Source organism: Alligator sinensis, unplaced genomic scaffold (assembly GCF_000455745.1).
Source record: "Alligator sinensis unplaced genomic scaffold, ASM45574v1 scaffold469_1, whole genome shotgun sequence".
NCBI classification, from domain to species: domain Eukaryota; kingdom Metazoa; phylum Chordata; order Crocodylia; family Alligatoridae; genus Alligator; species Alligator sinensis.
Window position 1 is genome coordinate 3,246,450 of NW_005841934.1, and position 24,508 is coordinate 3,270,957.

At 40.2% G+C, this 24,508-nt stretch overlaps 1 protein-coding gene and 1 long non-coding RNA gene across 12 annotated transcripts in view; one reads left to right on the forward strand and one right to left on the reverse strand.

The window, feature by feature from the left end:
• Positions 1 to 24,508, forward strand: part of CUNH3orf67 (chromosome unknown C3orf67 homolog) — a 120,297-nt gene that overhangs the window by 18,160 nt on the left and 77,629 nt on the right. For all 10 annotated transcript variants that reach the window (XR_003093063.1, XR_003093064.1, XR_003093065.1 and 7 more), the window contains exons 6-7: positions 19,668 to 19,782; positions 24,061 to 24,217. Coding sequence is in view for 6 of the 10 variants with exons in the window: in XM_006019626.2 (XP_006019688.2) it covers positions 19,668 to 19,782; positions 24,061 to 24,217 (272 nt within the window). In the remaining 4 variants the exon portion in view is untranslated. The remainder of the gene's footprint in view (positions 1 to 19,667; positions 19,783 to 24,060; positions 24,218 to 24,508) is intronic.
• Positions 1 to 24,508, reverse strand: part of LOC112549583 — a 231,558-nt gene that overhangs the window by 4,993 nt on the left and 202,057 nt on the right. Inside the window, exons 1-2 of one of the 2 annotated variants that reach the window (XR_003093068.1) lie at positions 3,069 to 3,881; positions 1,090 to 1,159 (exon numbers count right to left, since the gene is read on the reverse strand). This is a non-coding gene — a long non-coding RNA (uncharacterized LOC112549583). Of the gene's footprint in view, positions 1 to 1,089; positions 1,160 to 3,068; positions 3,882 to 18,744; positions 18,822 to 24,508 lie in introns of those variants that run through there. The other variant, XR_003093067.1, reaches the window with a different exon arrangement.

The window sequence follows — 24,508 nt, forward strand, 5'->3', positions numbered from 1 at the left end:
TCAAATAAATAAGAAAGGTAAGTCTCTTGTTTGATATTGTATCAGTTAGTGAGCTGCTGGATGAACTTTGCTGTTCGACTCTTAATAATTAAGACTTCATTTAAAGAATCTCCCCTCCTCTCCCCCTCCACTGCCTATTTTTCTTTATTCTGGGAGAACATACGTTTTTGCTTAACATTTTGTGATTTTAAAGTCACAGGAGGGTTCCTTACATTCATATTAAAGCCAAGTCTTGGGCAGCGGTAAATTTCAAAGTACATTTCAGACACCTTAGCTTCAAATTTGCTTTATGTAAAAACTCTCTTTTGACTTTTTAATAGCTGTACATTATAGTTTATGGTACATTTCTTCCTGTCCCAGTTTTGCATACAGATGGAACAGTTATGAATCTAGTTTGAGGCTGATCCCTTTTTTTGCATTCTGTTCTGTGATTGATCTGATCAACAAAAAAGAATTTCTTTCAGGCCATCCATCACTCCTGGCGCCAGCTGAGCTAAACCCCTAACTTGCTGCTACAGCCAGTCATGCAAGATTCCTGTCATAAATACTGAATGTGCAAACAACTGTTTAAATTAGCTGTCTTGTCTGTTTTAAAGAAATTTAAGTGGAAATATAGGCTCATATTTTGTTCAGTAGCATGAGATTTGAAGATACAAATTTAAGGTATCATTACATTTAAGAATCAACATATTGGCCTGTCGGGCAAATACTTGAAATAGGTTTGAGATTAAAAAAATGTTTAATCAGGCATAATGAAATTAGAACTAAGGTAGCAGAGCATGTAATTTATGCAGCTTTTTTTTGAAGCAAATAATAGCAAGACTGTTAATAATACTGGATACAGCCATCTGCTGTAAATATAGTAGCCAATTCATAAACACTCAGTTTTATGAATTTTGCTACCTTTTTGAGAAAAACAAAAGTAGTTCACTGTTTGGAAAATATTTGGGCATGAAAGAAAACAGCATCTGCCTTGCATTGGCATTCTTGGTAAATCCTCCAGAATATGGGGTATGTGCAGGTGCTAGTACTTCTGCTGCCTGGAGTCTTACCAAGTGTACACACATTCATTCTTGTTGAAGTACTAACCATGATGCCAGTCATTTGTCATCATTTATATCCAACTCAATCTTATTCTACGTGTCAGGTATTACGCAAGCTGTGAAAATAAAAATAAAAAATCCTATTATACCAAGCTCTATAGCAAATAAGTAGACATCTTCATGTGAGAAAATGGGTCTGTAAAATGCACAGCGCAGTTAGAGTAGAAAGGTCTTGAGGAATGAGCACAACTCGAGAAGCCTTGGAGTTCTGATTCTGGTTGTGTTACTGACTTGTATGACCTTAGGCAAGCCACATTGCCTGTTTGCCCCTGGTCTCTCATCTGTATTTTGAGAATAATGATTATAAGTTTGCCCTGCAGGGGTGATGAGAGCTAACTAACTCATACTTTTGTGATGTGTTGAAACATATGAAGTGCTATAAAGAGCAGTAATAACAGGAACTTAAAAAGAATCTATTAAAAGATTTTTTTAAAGGACGGTCAGCCTCTGTGAATGTTCAGGATGGTATATGTTGGTAAGATGTGGTATGTCTCTCATTGAGTCTGTCACCCTTTATCAAAGGTCAGCTTAGAGAGAGAGCCTGCTCACCAAAAAAAAAAAAAGAAGAATACTTTTTCTTTCTAGTTTCAATCTAGACATGTAGATTGACTGCACAGAAGATCTTTGTTCAGACTACCTGACTTCTGTGTAGTACTTGTGACTCATGGATCTCAAAATATATTTCAGAGGAGGGCCATGAATCATCCTTGCATTTCCAGATGGGGAAACTGAGGCACAGAGCAATTAAATTGACTTGTCCAAGCTCACCCACCTATTCCCAGAGCCAAGAACAGAATCCAAGTCTTCTGAATCAGAGTCTTATGCTCTTGCTAGGCCAAACTTCTTAGTGTCTCAGCCTCAAAGTGTAGTTGTCTAAAGATATAGTGTTTAACATGAACACTGAAGAACGCTTATTTGTTAGTATATATACCTATCCAGTTTCATACTGATTAGGCGTGTGCCATGTGTTGCTTATGTGTACAGCTGCACATTTTATTTTACACAAACATTTAACAAAAGCTAGTTTTCATCTTGCACCCTATTTAAGTAATTATCATAAGTCATTTCCTGGGGATAAATAGCAATGCCCCTCCAGAAGCTCAGATTTCATTAGAGACCATCTCCAATACATACCTATTTAGGGAGTTTTTTGTTGCCTATTAACAGTCAGAAGAATGTGGTAAAGATAATATCCCACTTTCTCCTGAAAGACACTGTCTAGATCACTGGGAGATGCTTCTCCACTACAAAGAACCCTGCCAATGTCTGCAAAACTCAAAACACTGAGTCTGTCTAACTCATGCTTCTGCCATCAGCTGTATTCTGTACCATCTTGCTGGCTTGAATATGATGGTGATGGCAGCCTGTATCATCCACTGGGAAGCTAGCTGTGCTCTTTTGTCCCACAAAATATTTTTACCTCCCCTACTAGGGTCCAGCTAGCAACATGCTTATCAACATACTTGATCTGTCAACAGTGGGCTGCAGTCTCTGGACTTCTCCCCAAACTGGGGATTCACTTACCACTGGCTATCATAAAGTCCAACAGTTGTTAATCATTATTCTGCAATACCACAGGAATCATTGGTTAGTGAATAAGTAAATATAGTCTGCAGGAAAATAATTCTTTAAGTTACATTTCAACTATTGCAATTAATCCTGTGCCTTTCACTTTGTCAGGATGTAAGTTTTCTTACCCCTCCTCTGGCATAGGAAGAAGCCTTTATTGTGGAAAAGAGGTTGAAATAAGAACTGCCTGTCCAAAAAAAAACTTGTGGAAAGCAGCCCTTAATCTTAAACTCTGTCTCCTCTTATTGTGCATTTGTGTTTTGAATATCTAAATTTTAGAGCTAAGAATGTTTCCTTGTCTTAGACGGCATATATGATGCATCTAAAAGTGTGTAACATAATAAACTGTGCTTCTTGCAGTACACTGTCTGACTTCTAATGTGAAACATTACCTACCAGTCGTGCTGTTGCAGTGGTTCTATAGCTGCCCCACACACCGGAGAGCCACCTGGAGTCTGAGCTGAGGGAGTTTTAATGCAGTATGTCTGAAAAGTTAGAAGATGACTTCTGTACATATGGTGAAGTAGATGGAAATTTGTAGTATGAAAAAGAACCACCAGGCCAATAGGAGTTTAAACTCTTCACGGGCTGTGGACAATTAAAAACAAGTTTTAAAAAAATGTGGAAAGTAGTTGAAATAATACAAAAGAGAACCGATATCACCAGGTTTGGGGCATGGTGTGGCAGAATACGGAGATAAAACATACTGTGGATCCAAATTCACAGCCTTTCACACTCTTATCTAGTTTTACAACTTTAGAATTTCCTGGCTTTTGAACTTCTTATAGACAGAACTGTCTACAGGTATTTTCTGAAATAATAGATGGGTTTAAGTATTTAATGTGAATTAAATTAACTTGATGAATTTACTTGAATTGTTTAATAACCTAGTTAACTTTTCCCACTTATAATGATGGGATAAATTATTCATCTTTGCTATAAAGACAGCATTTTTCAGATATAGGGCAACAAAAGTATGAAGCATGATTAACCTCTTAAACTTAGACTGGCCTTATAAATCTTGCTGGAATTAGCATGTATTTTCTGATGCTTTTACTTTTGACAGAATGGAAGATTTTAGGTACAGACTAACAGCAATTTTTTAACAGATTTAGCCAGTGAGCAACATTTGAAATTTAAAACTTTATAACTGACAATAGTATGCATCTTATTCTTTGATTATTTTCTGAAATAAAAACGAAATGTGGAAATGGGACTATTTAGAAGATTTGAGTACACTTATTTCTGTAATTTATGGAAAGGGATTAACTCTTACATTTGCAAGTAATATAAGCATTAAGAAAATCTCTTCCAGTTGTCCCGTTCATTAGAGCAGTGATGCCACTCTAGTCATGTAGAAAGCAGTTATTTAAAATGAACACCTTGCAGGTTGTCTTGCTAGCTGGGTATCAAAGCAAATTCATGCAAGTTTTTATGGAATTAATAATAAAGTGTACACTCCCAGCTAAAAACTGAGCCTCCATTTTGATTAGTATGTAGTCCTAAGGAAGATGAACATTTTTTTTCTCCTACTCCGAATTCATTTCTTAGCTTCTGTCTGGAAATACCTTTTAATCCTTGGCATTTGATCGCATTCAGTCTTCCCTTGTCTGCGATTCTGTTCAAATGTTGCATTTTTATGAGGTGTTCTTAAATCAATGATCATCTGGTTCTTTTAGTATTTATACAAAACTGAAAACTAGTGCTAGTACTGAAGGGTTTCAGTGGTGGGGAGAAGTCTTGTTTCCTGGCAATAGAATATACCTGTTGTGGAGGAGGCTTTCCTGAGCAACAGAGGAATGAAGACTGCTTTGTGCAGCTGAACCTCTTAACATCCTCCTTAGGAACAGTTGTCATCAGGGTAAAACTAGTGGCTGCAAGGTAATGAATGCCCCTTGTCATTGCAGTAAGACTAATACAGGTAGAGCAGATAGAAGGTTGAAAGGGCACACAAGGAAAATATATATATATTTAAAATACAAAAGGCAGGTTGAAGATATGAGAGATTAGTCTACTTTTCGAGTATCCTGGAAAAGAAAATGCTAACAGGCAGCATTACAGTTCTGCCTACAACGGAGCAGGGAGGCAAAAGGCATCGTCACGCAAGGTCAGTATGAAGGAGCTGACACTCACATTTAGCCTATTTCATCCATACCTAAGGCATCTTGATGTCAACTCTGTGTGAACCCTGTCTTTCTAGTTTTCCCAGGAGATAAATTGATAGATTCATTTTGTAAGTATTTCTCTTTAAGGTGGGTTTGGGTTGGTTTGGTTTTTTAATTCCTTGTATTAAAGTGCCCTTGCTAGGCTCTGAAAAGATTCCCACTTAGTCGTCTTCCTCCAAGGCTGTCTCCTGAGGCCTGGACACGATGCAGAGGCACTGTTACGTTCAGCTGTTAGGATATAACCACTTTGTGAAAGCGTGATAAGGGGCAGAGCTTTACTGCAACTGCCCACGTTTGTGCTTGTACCCTAGCATAAATGAATGAAAGCTGCGGTAACTTGGCCACTCGATACCTACGGAGTTGATCAGTAGAGGCTGCTTCAGCATCTGAGTGTAGCCCTTTGTACCCTGAGGTATGCCCTCGAGAGCTGGAATACCCATTCCTCAAGTTCTGCTACTGAGATGGGTTCCTTGTCAGAAAATTCACGCACCCGTGCGTCATCTCCTCCGTGTCTTTAGGCAAATAAGCCAGGCCCCAGTCTTCCATGACAGATTTACTTTGTGGTCCCCATAGGGAGACCAGCTATCTCTGTTCCCAGTTTCCAGGTCTAACCCTCTCTTTTCCTTTCACCTCCAGTTTCTTCAGAAAAGCAGAGTAATTTCATCTACTTCTGAATTTATCCTTTGAATTTCAGGCTTTTTGCATAATTTAATATTAATCTTCTCTTTGAAAGGGTAACAGCCTAGACAACAAAAGATCAGTGCAACTTGCAGTGTAAATGCACAAGCCTCTCTGTAGCCATGGGCCCTAAGCTCTGAGTCCCGCAGTGCACGTGCCTGTCCGTGACCGCAGTAGGTGAGAACTTGGGCCTTGCCCTCAGTCATGTAACTGAGTGGGGTCAGCTCGGTTATCCCTTCGCTTCGTTCCCTTAAAAGGCTGGCCTTGCATAAAACTCCCAAACTAAGATTAAATTGAGCACAATAATTAAAAAAAGTGACTAATTGACTTAAGCCAACACCTGAACCTTCACCCTTTGTTACCCCAAATAATCTTTTTGCAGGTAAAATAGAGTAGATTTTTAGGTCGCATTGACCCTCAGCCCTGAAAGGAATTGAGATTGGAAGAAGTTCTTTTGAGATTTTAATTAACCTACTTTCTGCTGTTTACTGTCTCTGACTGAAGTGTTAGCCTAGCAGAAATTTCATGGTCTGCTTTGCTTCTGAGTTTGAAGAGGCAATGCTCGTAATTCTTCATAATTAGACTTCCCTGAACATTTTATTTCTTTTCTATCTCAGTAAGAATTGTTGACAGATTAAAACCTGTCTTGCCCTCCCTTAGGCAGTTCACAAACCTTACAGACAGTTTAGACTCTCAAAATTTATGTACTGGTCCAATTTAGTTATAATGTTACTATTTCACCACTTTCTGCTGCGTTCTTGGCAAGATGGGTTGTGTGTGTTCCCTTTCTTCATTATGCACCTTCTCACTGCATACTTTTGAAAGAGATTATCATTGTAATAGCTGTAGATGACAACTCCCCACTTCTTGGCCATCTGGCCCTCCAGGTGTGACCAGTTTCCCAATGTTTTAGGATGCTTATTCAGCACCAATATCCTCATTACCATCCTCCCTTTCTCAGCTTGGAATATATCTTTATCTACATATTAAGTGGTTTCTTTGCTTTACTTCCAGCTTACAATAGAATTCTCTCCATGGGAAGTGATCTTATTTGAGACAGTTATACAATTATTCTGACAGCTCTGAATCCCTTTATTATATCATCTTAGTATAAGTGACTGTAAAATGCTATGGGATACTCCCCAAGATATGGCATGGGCAAGAGAAAAACCAATTTCTGTTGCTCTTTCAGTGGGGACGGGGGCGTGTTTGTGTGTGTGCGTACCCAAACTCAACTTTTACCTCTTTGTCCCTGCCACAAATCTTGACAATTAGGTTTAGGAATCTGAAGACCAAAATATCTTTCACACACAAAAGGAAATTCTTGTGAATCCGGCTTAACATTATCCTGTCCTAATTTCCAAAATTAATGGAAAACAACTATTTGTTACAAAAGGCGCAAGGCATTGACATTGGGCTATTTACATGTACATTGCCAAATGAAAATTTTAAGTGTGCATTTAAAAATTATTTATTATAACCCTGCTGGCAGCAATCTAGAGTTTCTAGCAGGTCTTTTTCACCAACACTTGTTTTGTATCATATATGTATAACATTAGAGAGCACTGAAAATGGAAAACACTGCCAAGCTTGTTAGTACCTATTAACTACTGCTTAATTAGGATGAAAAAAGAGTTTAGTTTGGTTTAAGTCTATGGTCTGTAAACCTTTCACGTCTCCATTTGTATTAAGCATATAGTGGATAAAAATAAAACATGTTTGACAATAACTGATGCACCAATTTGGACAGCATAAATTAAAACTTGGGATATGAGTTGTAGTGGAGATGATTTGGAGAGTGACATCAGGAAGTTTAGTGGGAGAATTTCACAGTAGCTCTGAGCACACACTTCACCTCCTGACTGCACATGGCAGCGCTGACCACGCCGCCTTTCCTAAAAAGATCCAAGTTTTTGCAATCCAAAGGGAGTCCCTTTATTACTGCACAGAGCTCAGTGTATGAAACATGAGTCATCCCTAGCTGAAGGGGAAGCCCCTCTCTCAGGAGTGGAAATGGATGCTAGGTTCGAGTCTGGGCCATAAAGAACCAGGGAAGGTGAGACTGAAAGGCCAAGATCTCAGAGCAGAAGGCACCCAGGCTCCCCTTTGCCCTGGAACCCACTCCTAGGCTGGCATCAGGAGACTCACTCAGAGACCAGACAAAGCCACAGCAGTCCAGAGCAACCACCCCCCTGTGACAGTTGCCTCTGTAGCGGGGCATCTCTATCGCTTGTATGATCATAATACTGTTCCCATGAACTGCCACGATCAGTTCTCGCCTTGCTTTTTTTACCTTGGCTGCTAATAGAATGATAGAATGGCTTTAAAGTGCTATTGCCTACCTTCCAATAACCTCATTTTGGCAGAGACTATCCTTGATTTCACGACTACTCCTGCCCATGTCCCAGGCAATGCTGGCTGCTATGGTTGGCTGGAGATTTCTGTGAGGGGGCTGATTGGTTTTTGGTTTGTGGTGGGGTTTTTCCCCCTCTGCTTATTAAATAAAGCTTCAGATGTTGTTTCTAGAGGAGTTTGAAGCCAGAATAAAAAGGAGTCATATTAAAATATTTTGGAGTCTTTTACCATACTGTAGAAAATACTTTATCATCTGCAACCATTCAAACCCTTACCTGCTTTGAAAATTCTCTCTGCAGAACATTAACAAATACTGGTCATTGTTTGCCATAAAAGATTTAAAGACCTCTTATAATGACGGCCCTAGCTATATTGAACACCTTCCTCTGCCCCTACCTCATCGCCCATTCTTGAGAACTCTCTGCTCTGTTTTTACCGCCGTCTTTATGACCCTACTGTCATTTTTGACACTGGCAGATGATTGTCCTAGTGTTTCCTAGGCCACTCAATTGTGGAGCTCATTTCACCTCAAGGCATCTGTTACTGTCCAGGTCTTGCTTCATTTGAAGAAAGAGGAAAAAATGCAAATATGCCTTTAATTCATGTGACTATTTCTGAATAAACACTGGCCTCACATCCATCAGCCTTAACCCCTTTATTACTTAATGCTATTAAATGGTTCAGTGAGTTTTATGTTAGTTTCTGAAGTACTCATAAAAATCAGCATTTAGCTTGTGCACCTGTGCGTGGATGAGTGCTTTATAAATTAAATGATTCTTGTTTGTTTGCCCTCTGCCTGTGAATTTAGATGGAATCTCATGCAATAGCACAGTCTTTCCCCACAGTTATTTCATAGCCCTTGTTTGGCCAAAGTGGTCCGTCAACCTTATATCCTGCTCACACTACAGATTATTAGGGTCAGTGTTACAGACAGTACAAATGTGTATGCTCTAAACACTATCGGACAGTCCCAAGAGGATTCAGCATGACAGGTGTTCATTCATCATTCTCCTAAGTGGTGTGCAATCCTTATCCCTTGTGCAGTCAACACGCCAAATACAACATGTTAGTTATTTTCCCAGTTGTTTCCCTTTACCCAACGTGTAGTTTTAATCCTTTTATTCATGCTGTAAACCACCAGTGATCTATTTTTTGTGTTGTATAGATTCTGTAGTGGGCCTTCCTATAGCTTTGGATACACTTGATCAGAATGTGTTCCTTGTTTTTCTGATAATCTTTTGCTTTCTTGCAACAAACGCTTGTGTAATCTGCCTATAGCAGGTTATCAGTTCATATAACACAGTATTTATTTCCCTGGGCAAACTTGCCCCACAGGACAGAACATAAACCATCAATCAGTAACCAAACAAATACATACACAATAAAAGGGTTAACTCATACCCTGCAGTCTTTCCCAGACCACAAGAGAGTGTCCTGTCTTGAAGCTACGGTCATGCAGGCTCCTCCTCTTCCCCTGCCCCCAAGCCTTTACCTTCCTCTGGGCCGGCCAGTTATCCTCATCAGCTGGCCTTCTCCTCCAAGGCAGGCTTACAATCAATCACTTTCTTACCGCTGGCACTGGGCTGCAGTCACTGAGGTGTGCAGCCTGCTACACTGCCTAATTTAGAATACTGAAACCGTATACACTAGACCAGCATTTCTCAACTCATGGGTCACAACCCAAAAGTGGGTCACAAGAATATGTGTGGTGGGGCAAACTTGAGGCTGGATCTCAAATTGGCCCACCCACCTGTCTCGGGCAGTCTGCCCCAACTTGCCAGCCATGAATTGAATGTTATCCTGGTGTATTAAGTGGGAGGCTGTCCATTCACTACCCTGGTGCCAGGGGGTGCTATCCATGGCTCCGTGCCTTCCCTAAACCATGGCCCATGCCTTGCAGATCAAAGGCATGGCCCGGGTCATGCGCACACTCACTTTGCCCCCCACTCACAGGGGCCTCTTTCACTGCGCCCATCACTGACCCACTGTCTATTGCCCTGCTCCATTGAGCGACCCCCTCTGGGCCCCCGGGCTTGCCTACTCCCACTCTGGCACGACACGTGCAGCGCCTTCGGTTCGCTCTAGCTCCCTCTAATCTACTCTCTTTCCTTGTGCCGAACACTGGGCTGCTTTTGCCCCTAGCCCCTCACCGGACAGCTGATTTCCCACACCCACTTGGGGTTGGCCCATGCACCACCCTTCAAGCCGCTCAAGCAGCCCTACTCGGTATACCCCTGGTGCAGCCCTACTCTACACCCCACACACTCAGTCCTTCAGGTGCCCCTTATTGCACCCTACTCTGAGTGGGCCCACGCCATCACTATTCACAACACCACTACTCCCCTCTGGGGTCTCCAGGACCCTTTGTCTCTGCCTGGCCCCACTGCTCTCACAACTACCCACCAGATGGTGGAGGCCAGGGTTAAGGCACCCCGACCCACCTTTCACCAGGGAGGTTAGCAGTCCTGGCATTTTAATTGAGACTGCCCTGCCACAGGAAGTCCCACCAGGCCTCCCTACCCTGGCAGGGTGCAGTTTTAGGTCATGCCCAGGACCAGGAGCCTCCAAACCATCCCCATAGCTCCTGTCCTTACCTCCAAGATATTCCCGAGCCATAGCTCAGCCGGCTGATGTTTCTCTCTCGGCGGCTGGCTGCAAACTGCTGCCTCACCTATAAGAACTGGGTCCTAAAATGGCCTCCCTAATAATCAAGCACCTGCCGGCTGCCAGCCTCCAGCCCTTGAAGAGGCAAGCACCCAAAGGTGTGCTTCCACAATATGAAAGGGTCATGAACAAACTTTAAAAATGGGTTCTCCTTTAAAAGAGAAAAATGTGGGGAATCGTGGCTTTTCCCTTGCAGGCAGGCAAAGCTCCAGCCTGCGAGGGGCTGCTTGGGGCCCTGCCATTCCCCTTACACCTCCCTGCCCACATACTGGCCATCTATGTTTACAAATGGGCTCTGGCACAAAAAAGATTGAGACCCACTGAGCTAGACCCCTCTAAGAACTGTGAAGGCTACCCCTGAACTAACTTTACAATGACACACAAGTTACCAGACTTTCCTAATAGTATAGAATTAGAATTACTGCAACAGAACTGCCCTCATTACATAGATCTCAATAACAAGCATTTCTTCGCGTGTCTCTTGTCTTGTACACAGTTCACTTCAATTTCTAACAGGCATTGTATGCATCAGCAAGCCTACAAGAGAATTAATACATTGCGTGTAGATATGCACAACACAAGGGCTCATTCTACAGACAGTCCTTGCTTCTGAACACTTCATCTCTCCTCCTACAAGTTTCACATAACTTGTTTTTGTTTTTCATCTGCATTTGAACTCAGTAAGCTAGACACATCATTTATCTCATTTATATTGTTTTATGTTGCTTTCCTTTCCTTTTCCTGTCTCTTTCTGTTAAGACTAAGTTGCTTAAAGCAGGAAATGTTATTCATGTTTGTAAATACCCTCATATATTGTTGGCATTGCAGTTAATTGATAAGTAATGCGGTTCTGGATAAGAAACTTGAGATAGCACATTTTGCAATAGAATTCAATCTGTCCCTAATGCACTTAGCTAAATTTCAGGGGTTTTTTTTTCCTTTTCTTGCAATAGTTCACCTCTGTTGTAATGATAAAGTCAAGCCACTTATGTTGGCAGTTTGATATGATTTTGGACCTTTTTATATTTTTCAAGGAATGTCTCTGGGTGCCATTATCAAGGCTTTTTTGAATGTTCTGCACTAAACAGTCATAGTGCTCTAAATGGGAAAAGTGAACTGATTACTTTGATTTCTGCTCATACTTCTCATGAGTCAAGACCATTAAAGCAATAGGCGCCGAGACACATTGTGATGTTATCAGTACTTTTTGATATGTCGATATCGCCGAAGCGCCTACTCTCCGCTCTGATGTCTTGATGTGTTTCAGGCAGGCAGTTCACACTCAAGCTCCCTGAAAATTATCTTGCAGATTGTGCCAGGAAACTTGTGATGCCATCCAATTACAAAATTATCAAATGTTGATATGGGATAGCATCTGAAAGAAGATGAAAACTGTGTTCTTTATCAAAGATTGTTGATCCTCTGTTAGGGAGAAAGGAAAATGGGGAGGCAGGTTATTTATTTCTTTATTAAAAGAAAAGCAACTGTTGTGATTTTTGGATCATAGCTAAGATTTGTGAAATATCTTTTCAGCTTATTTCCTACATCCTAAACTTCCTTCATTTTCTTTCTATTTTCTGGTTTCCACAGATCGTAGCTGTGATGATAAAATAAGTAGTGCTTTCCTCTTGGAGTTAAATAACAAATGTAAATATTTTAAACTTTTCTGGGTTCTTTTTTTGCTTAAAGAAATCCAGTTCAAGGATAAAAAGAGGTTTAAAATACTGTTTCAATAAAACCTTGAAATAATATTGGAAACACACTGGATTATTTCAGCATGAGTCTTTATACTTGTCTACCCCTTTCGTTGAGTTGCCTTTTTGTCAACTTAAATGATAAAACTTTAACCTTGACCTCTGCTTAGTTTGGAGTTTAGTTGTCTGTCCAGTGGTTCTCCCCAGGATCCCTCTTTCCTTTGCCCCTTGCAGTCCATGCCCCTGAAAGCCCCTCCCATCCTTATTGTATCTTTTCTGCATGCCAGGAGGACTGAACAGAACAGTGCTTCCTCCTGCATCCCATGAATCAGACAGTTATACAAAGACATACAGGTTAGGGAGGTCTGACGTTAAAGATGTGCATATGAGAGAGAGAAAGAGACTAGAACAAAACTAAGAGTACAACAAAAGGCTCCCCTTGCTCTCCTCACCTTGAAGCAATGAATTTCAATAAACAACATAAAAGATATCTTGTGATAATGTTAAAAGATACAGCCATAAAGTTTGCAGAGGGGTATTTAACATAACTTCTGCTGAAGACTTATGGTAGCCTGTAATTTGCATCAGAGGAATGAAACTTTGCTTATTTGGGGGCAGCATTAGGTTACCAGCCATTTTAGGCTCTGGTCTTCCAAATTCAGATCGGTATGGCCTGGCTGTCATCATTAGCTTAGCACATCTGAGGACTCGAACCAAATCATATCCAGTAACAGGTCCAGGTGTTTGCTGTGTTATTTTAAAATACCAGTAGACAAAACTGTTTCTGGCTTTTAAGATACTTATTTCCCCATCCCCTGAAAACAGACCAGAGCAAAAAATGAAAACAAAATAGTTTTGCTTACTGAAGTCTTAAATAGGACCATTTCTTAAAGTCGAAGTGGGAAGAGGGGTCAACACAGTGGAAAACCAATGATATAAACCTTGATGAAAATAATTTTGGTGCACACTACAAGAAACAGAGGAATACAATCAAAATACAATTATCTACTCTTTTCACTGACTCATTTAAAAAGAATGAAAAGTGAGACACGGTATTTCCCTCCCCCTGCCCCAATGGCATTAATTTCTGTAATAGCAAGCATGTCCTAATTCTGGGGAGGGGAACGGTCTGTTCACAGGAACTTCAGTCCCGTGACAGGAGATATTTTTGCTATTGGCAGGATGTAACCAGTAAACTTTCATAGTAGGAATTAGATGTGATCATCATCTTGCCTTTGTCTTTGTTGTTGCAAATTTGAAGGGGCATATTGCCTCTTCTGAATAGATCATTTTATGGAAAGGAGAACAAAATGGAAAAGATAGCAGCCAGTAAACCAAAGGAAAGAGCCAACAAAATTAATTAGAAGCATAACTAGCCACACTTTTAAGTATAAATAATCTAGGTTCTGGAAGAGAAGTGTTTCCTGAACACTGTATCCATTTATACTCATTACAGTACCTTGTACTGAACAAATTAAAAGCTATTTTGCAGAATTACATTTCCTAAATTATCTGGCACAATTAGCCAACCTTCAGAAAAGCAAATCACTATGCCATCAAATTTAATTTAGTAAATATTGGAAACCCAAGGAAGAAGCGACAGAGATGAGTTTGTATACAGTGTCACAAACAGATATGCGAAAGAGTCTCTATTAGAAGTTTCCAGGAAGTATGACATAAAAACATATTTTGTATCATTATTTCTGAAATGGATTAAAAATACATAAAGCTGTGAGAGGGGTGAGAGCAACAGAGAAAATATTTCCTGTTCAGTCAGTGTCAGGGTCACTCAGCCCCTTGTATACTGATTTCATGCATCAGAAAGTCTGACGGAGTGTCTTGAGCATCCATTCCTCCCCGTTGCACAGTCCTTGTATTTGCAAAGTGCTGCTCTGATTCAGCCTCTCCTGAACACACTGGCCTTCAGGAACTTGATTCCTTTTCTGAGCCTTTGCATTGATATTGTTGCCATTTTATACTCTTTTTTTTTTTTATTGTGTTGGGTAATGTGAGACCCATGGTGAAAAAATCATGCTATTAAATTAGGCAGACAAGGTTCTTTGGGTGAATCTGATATCTTTTATTAGACCAACTTAAATAGTTGGAAAGAAAATGTCTTAGCAAGCTTTTGGGTTTAAAACCCCTTTGTCAGGCTGAGGAAGCCTCTGCGGTTGGTGTGTGCTCGTCCTGGCTGGAATTTACATCTTCGCTGACTTGCCTGTCTCGTGTGCAGCCCAACCCAGCCTAGCCTCTGGCTTTACTATGCATTCCCAGCCAGGAAGAGCACACACCAACCGCAGAGGCTTCCTCAGCCTGACAAAGGGTTTTTAAACCCAAAAGCTTGCTAAGACATTTTTTTTCCAATTATTTAATTTGGTTTAATAAAAGATATCAGATTCACCCAAAGAACCTTGTCTGCCTATGTCCTTAGAACAACACGGCTACAACCTACACCCCTGGTATTAAATTAGGCCTATACTCAATAATTGTTCAATCTGCTATGATTACCTTCTTGACTACTTAAATTTGTAGATGGGTTGTTGACGTAGCCAAGTGTCATGAGAGAACAGAACTAAATTGCATTGTATTTTGGGCCACGGAGCTAAATGATAAATATGCACTATTAGCTGAATGAGGGAATTGAAGTCTGTGACATTAGTGAGTCTCTTCAGCTTTTCTCTTCTCTGGTTGCCTGCCTACAGAACAGAAATAAAGATCTTAATCCACCTGTACAAAGCAGTTTGTGATCTATGGATAGCTCGTATGAAGGCTGAATACTTTTAGAATACTAAAATTAATGTTTGTATCTGCATACCAGTAATTAACTCCACTCTGTCTGTCTTTACCAAGATACAGAACCCAAGTTTTAAGAGGCTTAAATGAATAGGTGAATTATATGGGAGTTTTCTTTCTTCATCAGCCTTAGCACAAGATCTGCTTTCATATTTGGTAAACTTTCAGGTTGAGCCATTTAAAAGGAGAGGAAACTCTGATTTTTAAGAACAAGCGAGCAAAATGAAGCATCCCTTCAACAGTCCAACATCAGTTTTTTTCTAAGCTGATCTTTTTCTAAGTTGATTTTAAGCCTTGAAATGAACATTAACAAATGCTTGTAAAGTCTTGTATATATAGGAGCAAAGTGAATAGGTAATCTGAGCAGATGAGTTTATCCTCTTGGGTAGTTGCTACCATTTACTCACATTTTTGCTATAGTTGCCATTGTGAGGAGAATAGTCAATCAAAGTTGAAGATATAAAATAGAATTTGAAAATTGAATTGAAAAGTAATTTTACTTTCAAATGGATTTGCAAATGTAGACGTTAAGTGTGAAATGAATGCAGTTAATGACCATAGCTGGGAGAGTTATGCACCTGCTGATCACAGGGATATTATTATAAATGAGGTTGATTTTCCTGTTGACTACCTCATTTTTTCTCAACATGGTCTCATTACTTTTCTATCACATGTCTGACCCTTAGATATGAATGCTCAAGCACAGACATAATAAAAGTACATTAACTCTTATATCGCTTTTTAAATGTGTCTCTGAGTACAAGGAGAGTAATGCTCATGTTTTTTGTTTTCATAGGTTTAACATAGGTCAGGTTTTTTGATAGCAACAAAAAAAAAATAAGCACAATATGAGCCATTTTGCAGGAGAGATTCCTAAATTCTACCTTAGCACCTGCATATCTGCATTAGCCCAATAAGAGCCGTGTGTGCACGTGTGATAACTGTCGAGGTCTCTATTTGCTTGTACTATTCACAAAAGGGCTGTAACAAGAATAATACCTGTACTTCTAAGTAAAAAACTTAAGCAAAAGTCAGTTGTTCCAAAAGCAAACATTTTTAGCACTTTCCTCAAGTCTGCCCCTGGCTGTTTGAATGTTTCTGTGGGAGAATATGAATGCACATATAGATTTAAAATTTATTTCAGGAAAAAACAAACATCTCTTCAGGTGTGATTATAATCGCATGTCTCAGTGTAGCATTTGTTAATACCAGGCATGTGATGTATATTGGACTCCTGTGTTTCACAGCTGATTGTTTAAATTGGTACATCTTTATCTGACAGGCCGTGCTTTGTATTGAGCCTGGATATTACTGAGCTGCACATATGCCAATGACCATTTTATTGCTATGGTAGCTAATTTATTCCAAAGGGAAGGACAATAAAAAGAAATGTAACCAAATCAGGACAAATGATTAAGTTTAAACATAGGTTGCAAACACATCTTGGTATTTATGGTATGCTATTAAGTTTTTATTGCCACTTATTTGGAAAGGCAGGTCTAACTTATATTTGTATGGTTCCAGTTGCATCCAGTCTTATTCTCAGCACTTTGCTGTTGCTCCATTTGGAGCAGCCCTTTCCATTAAGAATTGTACCGTTTGACTCCCGTGATGGTAGGTTGGGTTTTGCTTAAGTAATGAGATCATTACAGCTAATGGCTTCTCATTTTAGCTGTTCAAAATAAGACACCAGCAGCTTGATCTTCAAGAAAGCTGACCAAGTTTTGTTCCAACTGTGGGAGCTACAAGTTTTCAGGATTTCTGAAAAATGGTACACTGGTTAACCCAAATGAATAGCCTCCTAAAATAGCTCTCAGTGGGTGCGTCTACATGTGGCCATACGGTGCCATTGTTACTGCACTGTGATTTAGTACTTCATTTTGGAAGTACTAAATGATGGCACAGTAGCAGCCTGTACTGCTCTGTACCCGCCATGCACAGTTATTTTTAGCTGCTATGTCACCGTAGCAGCACGGTATAATGAGGGAGCGCGTTGCTACAGCAACATAGCTGCAGCATCACGGTTTTTGCCCGTCAACATTACAACAACATAGCATCATGTGTAGACACGCCTGGTATTCCTTTGAATGGTACAATCGGGGCCATATGTTATACTAGACTGCATTGCACTGGGATTTAAGAGATCGGGATTCTTGTCTTGGGTCTTCTGTTCTTTGGTTGAGTGACCTTCAGTAAGTCATTTCACCTCTCTGCCTCAGTTTTCCTGTCTGTGAAATGGAAGTGATGCTCCCTTTTAGAAGTATTTTGAGACCTACTGATGAAGAGCATTGTATAAGAACACTGCATATAAGCACAGTAATGAGTTGTGTAATCTGGGCCTGCAAACAGCTGCCTATTACCCTGTAGAGTAGCAGCAGTAAAGATGTGAATTTTACTTCCCTAATTGATCCTTGTGGCTCCTTTCTCTCCCGTGGGTGCTGATGCAGGGGAAACAGCCAGAGACCAGTTGTTTCTCTTCCATGATTTGGTAGTGCCTGGCCAAGGAACAGGAGAGTAAGGGGATGGGAAAAGATAAAGTACTGGAGGGGAGAGCAGAGGACCAACAGGTTGTAGAAAACTGCCAACATTTCTTTCACTGTTGTAGGAAGGTCTTACTGCTACAAAAAACCAACGGGTGCTCTGGAGCCTCTTCCTGACCTATCATTTCCTTGCCAGGAGAATGTCCTGAGAGGCAGATATTTAGGAGCTATCTTGTTTCACTCAACATGTGGCTGAGTTTTTAAATTGTCCAAAGTAGGTAAAGTGTAGAAGGGAAACCATTTCAGTGTGTACATATGTTGCATGAGACTTACTGCAGAAGTCATAAAATGAAGTCAAAGGAAAGGTTGTAAATGGAGTTTGGTAACTAAAAACCACTGATTAAGGATTGTTGGGGAAATGTTCAAGCTGTTCTAGCCATGGAGCAGAGGTATCATGAAAACAAAAAATTGAACAAATAGAAATAATTGGATTGGGCAAGTGTGATAGGAGAGGCTTGTCACCTCTCATTGGCATTTTGTTTAGGGGACTAGTGGGCACTACTCTCAATATTGTAATGGTAATTGGGCATCCCTACTAACCTCAGTCATTGTGACTAATTTCACTAACGTAGAGCAAAGGAATAGCCATCACACCATTAGGCCTTTTTTCTTTTCTAGGCCCTGTATTCTACTTTAGATACAGCTCTAGCAAGGGACCCATTGCAGCTAGGTTAATTCTTGGAGTGTGCATGATATCTGACACTTTGTTCATCTGCTGTCCAAAAGCCTTGACTGGTGACAAGACTGGATAACAAGTAAAGGGATTCCTATAAATTCTATGAAGATGCTATTAACTTTTAATGGGGTTATAACTGGGTCTTTGACTCGGTTATATCTGTGGTGTGGACAGGGTTGGAGAGACAATCTAAGTGTGTCACAGGCTTCAGAGTTGCACCCTGTTGAGGGGGATGAAGGCACTTCACAGTGCGCTCTCAGGATATCCATCAGCAGCTCCAGAAAGAAGGTGTTATATTAGCTCAACTCTGGGAGGTTGTCTTCACAGCTTACAAAAAGCTAGAAACAGTCTCTACTTTCACAACACTTTTTTGAAGAAATCAGAGGGGAAAATGCCACTTGTGCCGAGAAGAAATTCTTACTTGGCTTTGGACTGAAGCACTTGCATTAAATCCCAAGTTTACCAGCTTTGATTAAAATGGGGAAAAAAAAATCCAAACTCTCTTACCATTAATTGGGAGTTGTTTGTCAGAATGAATTGTCATCATCTTCCCGGGGGGTTGTTAATTGCAGGAAATGATCAGTCTAGTAGAAATAGATAAAGTCGTTCAAAAATAATAAATGAATTCATCATGATTTCCATGTATAAAACACAGCCTTTAGGGTAACATCCATTTTCCAGTATAACAAGGCAGGACAGGTAGGGGGATGCTAAGCCTGCTGTGCTACCCCTGAGACCTAAAGGGAGCAGAACATAAAAATGAGCCTCTTTATCAATTTGAAGCAAACCTAATCTTTGCAATCATGGCTGTGGTCTAAATCTATTAGAGCTGTTCAGATTCAGTGTCCTTGGTGTCACTAGAAGATGACCTGAATTGTGAACAATAAACTTGTATATTATAATTCACATTTGGAGATATGTGCTTAGGAAGTGAAACCGACAGTCAGTGTTTTGTGTCTATCCTTAAGTCGACAAAGAGTCTATATAAAATGACAGGTGCATTTTTAGGAAAAGGCGGCCCATAATGTTTTTCTATTTAGTAGGTGACAGCGTGTCCCAAAATAACACAAGCTTAAGGGGCAGTAACAAGCATGATTATTAAAGGCTAGTGGCTTCTCAATTCATACAAATTGAATTCTTTCATAGGCTGAAGGGCTGGGAAACTCGAGTGAAGAGTGTAGAGCATTGAAATAGAATTAGCATGTAAAGTGATTTTATATATTCAGGCTCGTAGCCACCAAGTTTGGATTTGAGCAAGAAATCTCATTACTTATCTTGTAAAAGAAGTAATTCTTAAATTCCCCATTTGCTATTGCTGATATAAAGGTTCTGCATATGAATAATAGTTTTCTGTAGTTGCCCAAAGATAGTGGGTTATTGAATTGACAAAGATCCATCTCTTCTAACACCCCCCACTTTCTCTTTTACAGAGTAACTGATTTAGGAAATACTAAAAGAAGATTGTATTTATCAACAGTCCAGAAGGAGTTGTCTATAACTCCTCTGCATGCAAAAATTCCTCTTTTTATGATCAAGCGCAAAATAGTAGGTATTTTAAGAATCTTACTTAATGTGCAATTTAACTCAGTTTGTTTGTATTGGAATATATATACATATGTAAATCTATTTTATTAAGGTTGGTGTCATGTTAATGGATGCAACTTCCTCAAGACATTGTTGAGGAGACATGTATCATGCTGTGTGTGTGCGCATGTATGTGTGTGTGTTCACTGAACTCCCCCCGCACTGAGTGATAGACAAGCTGCTCAGTAGCAGGTAGCACAAGCAGCACACGTTATATTTCTGGAGCAATTAACATGTTAATCGTACTATAAACAGCAACTGACCACACATTCAAATTCATGGAGCCATAACATGGCCAACCAGCCACACAGATATTACTCAAAAATATGTGAAATCTTTGTGGCAGGTTAGTATGGTGCCGTAAACTGAACGTGTGACGTGCCCCGTCATCCTGATGCCAAGTGTAAGCAGACTGTCAGCATCAGGATGTGGGCTTGTCAGGACTGACACCTTCAAGAGCCTTGCCGTGCAGCCCCCAATCTAAGTTTCTTTAAGGTGCTAGACCCTGGCAAGCCTCAAGGCATGGCGCAGCTCTGGAGTGTGACACTCACTGATCCTGAGGATCAGGCAGGGACAGCTTGGATCTGAACCAGGACTGGGGCTGCCTGGTCCTGAATCCGGATGCCCAAATGAGCGTCAGGGTCCAGCGTGGGGTAGCCCCAGGGTTCAGGACAAAGCTACCCCTTGCCCAGTTGGCAGGATCAGCTTGGAGGCAGCTCCAGGTCCCGAACCCAGCTATCCCCCAGAGGGTGCTGGGTGTACAGCTAGGGATGGGGGAGCTGCGTCTATCCTCAGTTGCATGTGCTGGTTTAAAGAGGTGCCTGACAGGAGCAGCAGGGGAGAGGAGAGCTTTTTCCAGCCCCAGCTGCACACGTCCCTTTAAAAAGATGCCCAGCGTGAGCAGCTGGGGGTGAGGGAGCTGTTCCCACCCCACACTGCTTGTGCAGGCACTTCTTTAAGCCAGCAGCGTGCAGCAAGGGAGGTGAGAGCTCCCCCATCCCCAGCCACGCCCTTGGGGCACAGCGAGCCTGACACTGGGAAGCCTCTCCCCGATGCCAAGATTACTGCACTTGGGAACATAAAAAAGTCATGGACATTCATTCGGGGCTCCCAGCTTCATGCACGCATTTTAAAGGTCCAGAGCTCTGTAAACCCGGCATCAGGGAAAGGCTCTCTGATGTTGGGCTCATGGCACTCTGGACCTTTATAAAGTGGGCATGCAGCTGGGACCCAGATGCCTGTGGAAGTGGCACCTGGAGTGTGGGGAGTTCCCAGTTCCCCGGTTGCTGTTTTCAGGTGTGTGGGGGGTGAAGCTCAAGGGCTGGGAACTTTCTGCTCCCCGCTTGCAGGTACCCCCTATTTCCAGGTGCCCGCCACTCCCCAGTTGTGTGTGGCATGGCAGGTTGCATGATCTGGGGACTGGAGCATAATATTCCTCAGACTCCAACTGCATGACTGCCTTCATCCCTGCCTGCAGCCTGAGTGACAACCAAAGCCGAGGTGGCCGCGGAGCTGTGGTATAGTCGGTGTTTTCTGGCTGTTATAACAGATCTCTGCTGCTTCCTATTCTGCTACACTCCCTTGATTTTGTTACTTTCTATTCAAACACATCATGTCACTTCCCACTTGCCTTTCTCTGGCTACTGCTCATCTACCTATATAAACCCATAGCCTCTGCATCAGGTTTTTACTCTTGTATCATCTTGACCCTTCTGTCCTGATAAATTTTGAACTCCTGCTGTCTTTCCAGTCTGAGTATCATTCATGACCAAACTCCATCTCTCCAATTCTCCTCCCTTGCAGTCCTTGAACTTCCTATCCTCTCCTAAGCCTTTGTCTCCTTTAATGGAGTTCAGGGTCAGTAACCCTTTTCAGCCACCTCTTGGTTTTTTGGCCGATTCTAGAAAGCATGAAAATGACCAGTTTCAAAATAATAGAATAAAAAAATCAACCTCCACTCTTTTTAGAATTTCACCACATTATATGATAAGCATTTAGTAGAACAGAAATCTGAGTAGTTAGTGGGCACCTTGTAGAGAACCAGCGGTGTCAAATATTGCTGCCACTTTAAAGAAGTATCTGAAGATGAGATGAGTGAGTTTACTAAAAATGTTTAAGAGTATGTATACACTGCACAAATACATAACATTTATAGGATACTTCACAGCTTCATATACTTCACAGATAGATATAAGGCTTGATAGTAGAGAAAATATTTCACAAATTCAAAAATTTATTAAGGGTTATTTTAAAATAGTTTAGTTGAAGGCAGTTGTGTTAACTTTGTACTTTTAAATTCCATGAGTTTTTCTACTTTTACGGCAAGAACTGTTATTTAAAAATTAATATGCATCAGGTCATACCCTTGAAGTAGTTTTTAATTCAAGATCCATTGAAATAAATTACTTTTCTTCAATATAGTTTCAATTAGTTGGTCTTGGTGTCAAGCTAACAATAATGTTTCAGGACTAAAGTACGCATTAACGGACAATAAATTAAGATCAATCAGAATATGAACTTCAGTTATAAGGTTTAATTCAGACAATAAATCATTCACCAGAAATCTGACTAAACATTCTGATCAGTTATAATGAGAAAATGTTTTAATAACTTTAATCCTTGAACAGCCTGTGTATCTTAAGGTTAGGTCTAAATTCTTTGGACAATGAATATGTAACTATGTTTTGAGCTTGTTGGCTGTCCAGCTTTTTATTGTACGTCTCGGTGGAAGCCATGTTGCTCTTTCTGGTCAAAATTAACATTTCTGCACATCTAAGATTGTATGTCTGTGAACATGTTGATCATTACTGGTGGCTCCTCTCTTCAGTGTAAAATCAGTATTTCTATAAACATGTTAGTCTTGTATAAATAGGGGAATATTTGTCATGCGTAATTCAGTGCTGTTTCCAAATACATCTCTTATTATTCATGGAAGCCAGGTGGAGCATGGTTTGTATTCTTACATGTTGATTGCTCTACTGCAGTTTTATAAGTGATGCCATTTTTTGAGCAAGATAACTTCTCCAGCAGTAGACTTAGAAATGTCAGTTATGATTAAAATTTGCATTTCTGTTCCATTGCGTAGTTTATTCATAAGTATTCCTTACCTTTTTGAACTTCCAGAATTAGGGGCTGAACAATAATGGATGCCATTTTCGTCTAAGGTTGGCTGGGAGTAGATTTAAAGTGTGCACCTGATTTCTACCGCCTCCCCTCCCCCAATAATGTTTTACATTTGATATTTAGAAATTGGTTTTTTTTTTTATAATAGATTCTTTTTCCCCTTCTGTTTTCTAGGAGAATACTGATTTGTATTATATTCCACACAAGAGAAATTTTCAGTTACTTATCTATCAATACTATACAAAAATGAGCCTCATGCAGATGTTAACCTGTTAGAATAAAATCGAAACTGACAGGTGCAGAAGCTATTGGAACAATACAAGAACATTTAGTGCAGCGATACTATACAATTTTTGTCACAATGTTTTATGACCCTACTGGGAAAATCGTCCTGTAGGCTTTGTCTGTATAAGAAATTGTATTTAAACAGTAATTTTAACCATCTGGTCATGATGCTGTTCTCAACTTTGCTGACAACCTTGGACAAGAACAGGTCATATGTGACATGATTATCTACTATACATCTGGTATCTTTCTGGCAAACTTGGTTGGCATCAAGTTAGCAATTCAGTAGTTAAAAAATTGTTTAAACAGGATAATTTCCTAAAGCACCTAAGGCCCTTATAATTTCATTGCTTGGAAGAAGGATTGAGAGGTCAGTACCTGGAGCTATATTAGTACAAGCTATCAAACAGCATTTTAGCATAGTCTGCAGAAATACTGAGGCACTAAAGTGAAGTTAAAAAAAAAAAGTAATTTTGAAAGCAAAAAAATATTTATCAAAGCACTAGCAGTTAACAATTTTTTTAACTGTTTTCTTCAGTTAATAGCTATAAAACCATTCTGTGTGGATATTCCAGGTATTAGTGCTCATTTGAGTATGCAGTCATCAGTTTATGTGCAGATATTGATTTCTGGATATAGTGATTATTGTAGGTACAAATACAACAGTAATAACTGAGATAATATTTTTAAATAGCAAAACACAATGGCATAATAGAAAACTGCCAGTGACTAATCCCATACCACAGTTTTGAATAGTAGAGAGTTAAACGTTATCACTGTAGTGCAATAATTTGAGAATTGAACTAAAAATGTTTTGTTTCTCTTTTCTAGTGGTGTAATCTGTGTATTGACTTAGTAGCGTTCACCAGTGAAATATTCAAAGGCGCTGTCTTTCAGTCTTTGGATGGAATCATTATCTCAGCTAATTGTAAACTCAGAAAGATCTTCACTTTAAAATCAAAGCCTCAAGATACAGCTGAAGGGGATGGTATGTTTATAGATAATATCCTGCAGTGCTGTCATTAATTTTCCTGTTACAGAATCAAAAGCTTCTTGGATCAGTCTTTGGATTAAACATTTCAAGGATTTCTTGAAAAATGGAGTATAGGCCATGCCTATGTATTCTTGGAGTATAGATTACATCAGATAAATGCATGTATATGTAGCTCTGTAGACTAGGGGTTGGCAACCTTTAAGGCAAAGGTGAGCTGCTGCTTGCACCCTGGCAGGTGGCACTGCCACTGCTTTCCTGGATGCTGCTCTAAAGGCATAACTCTCT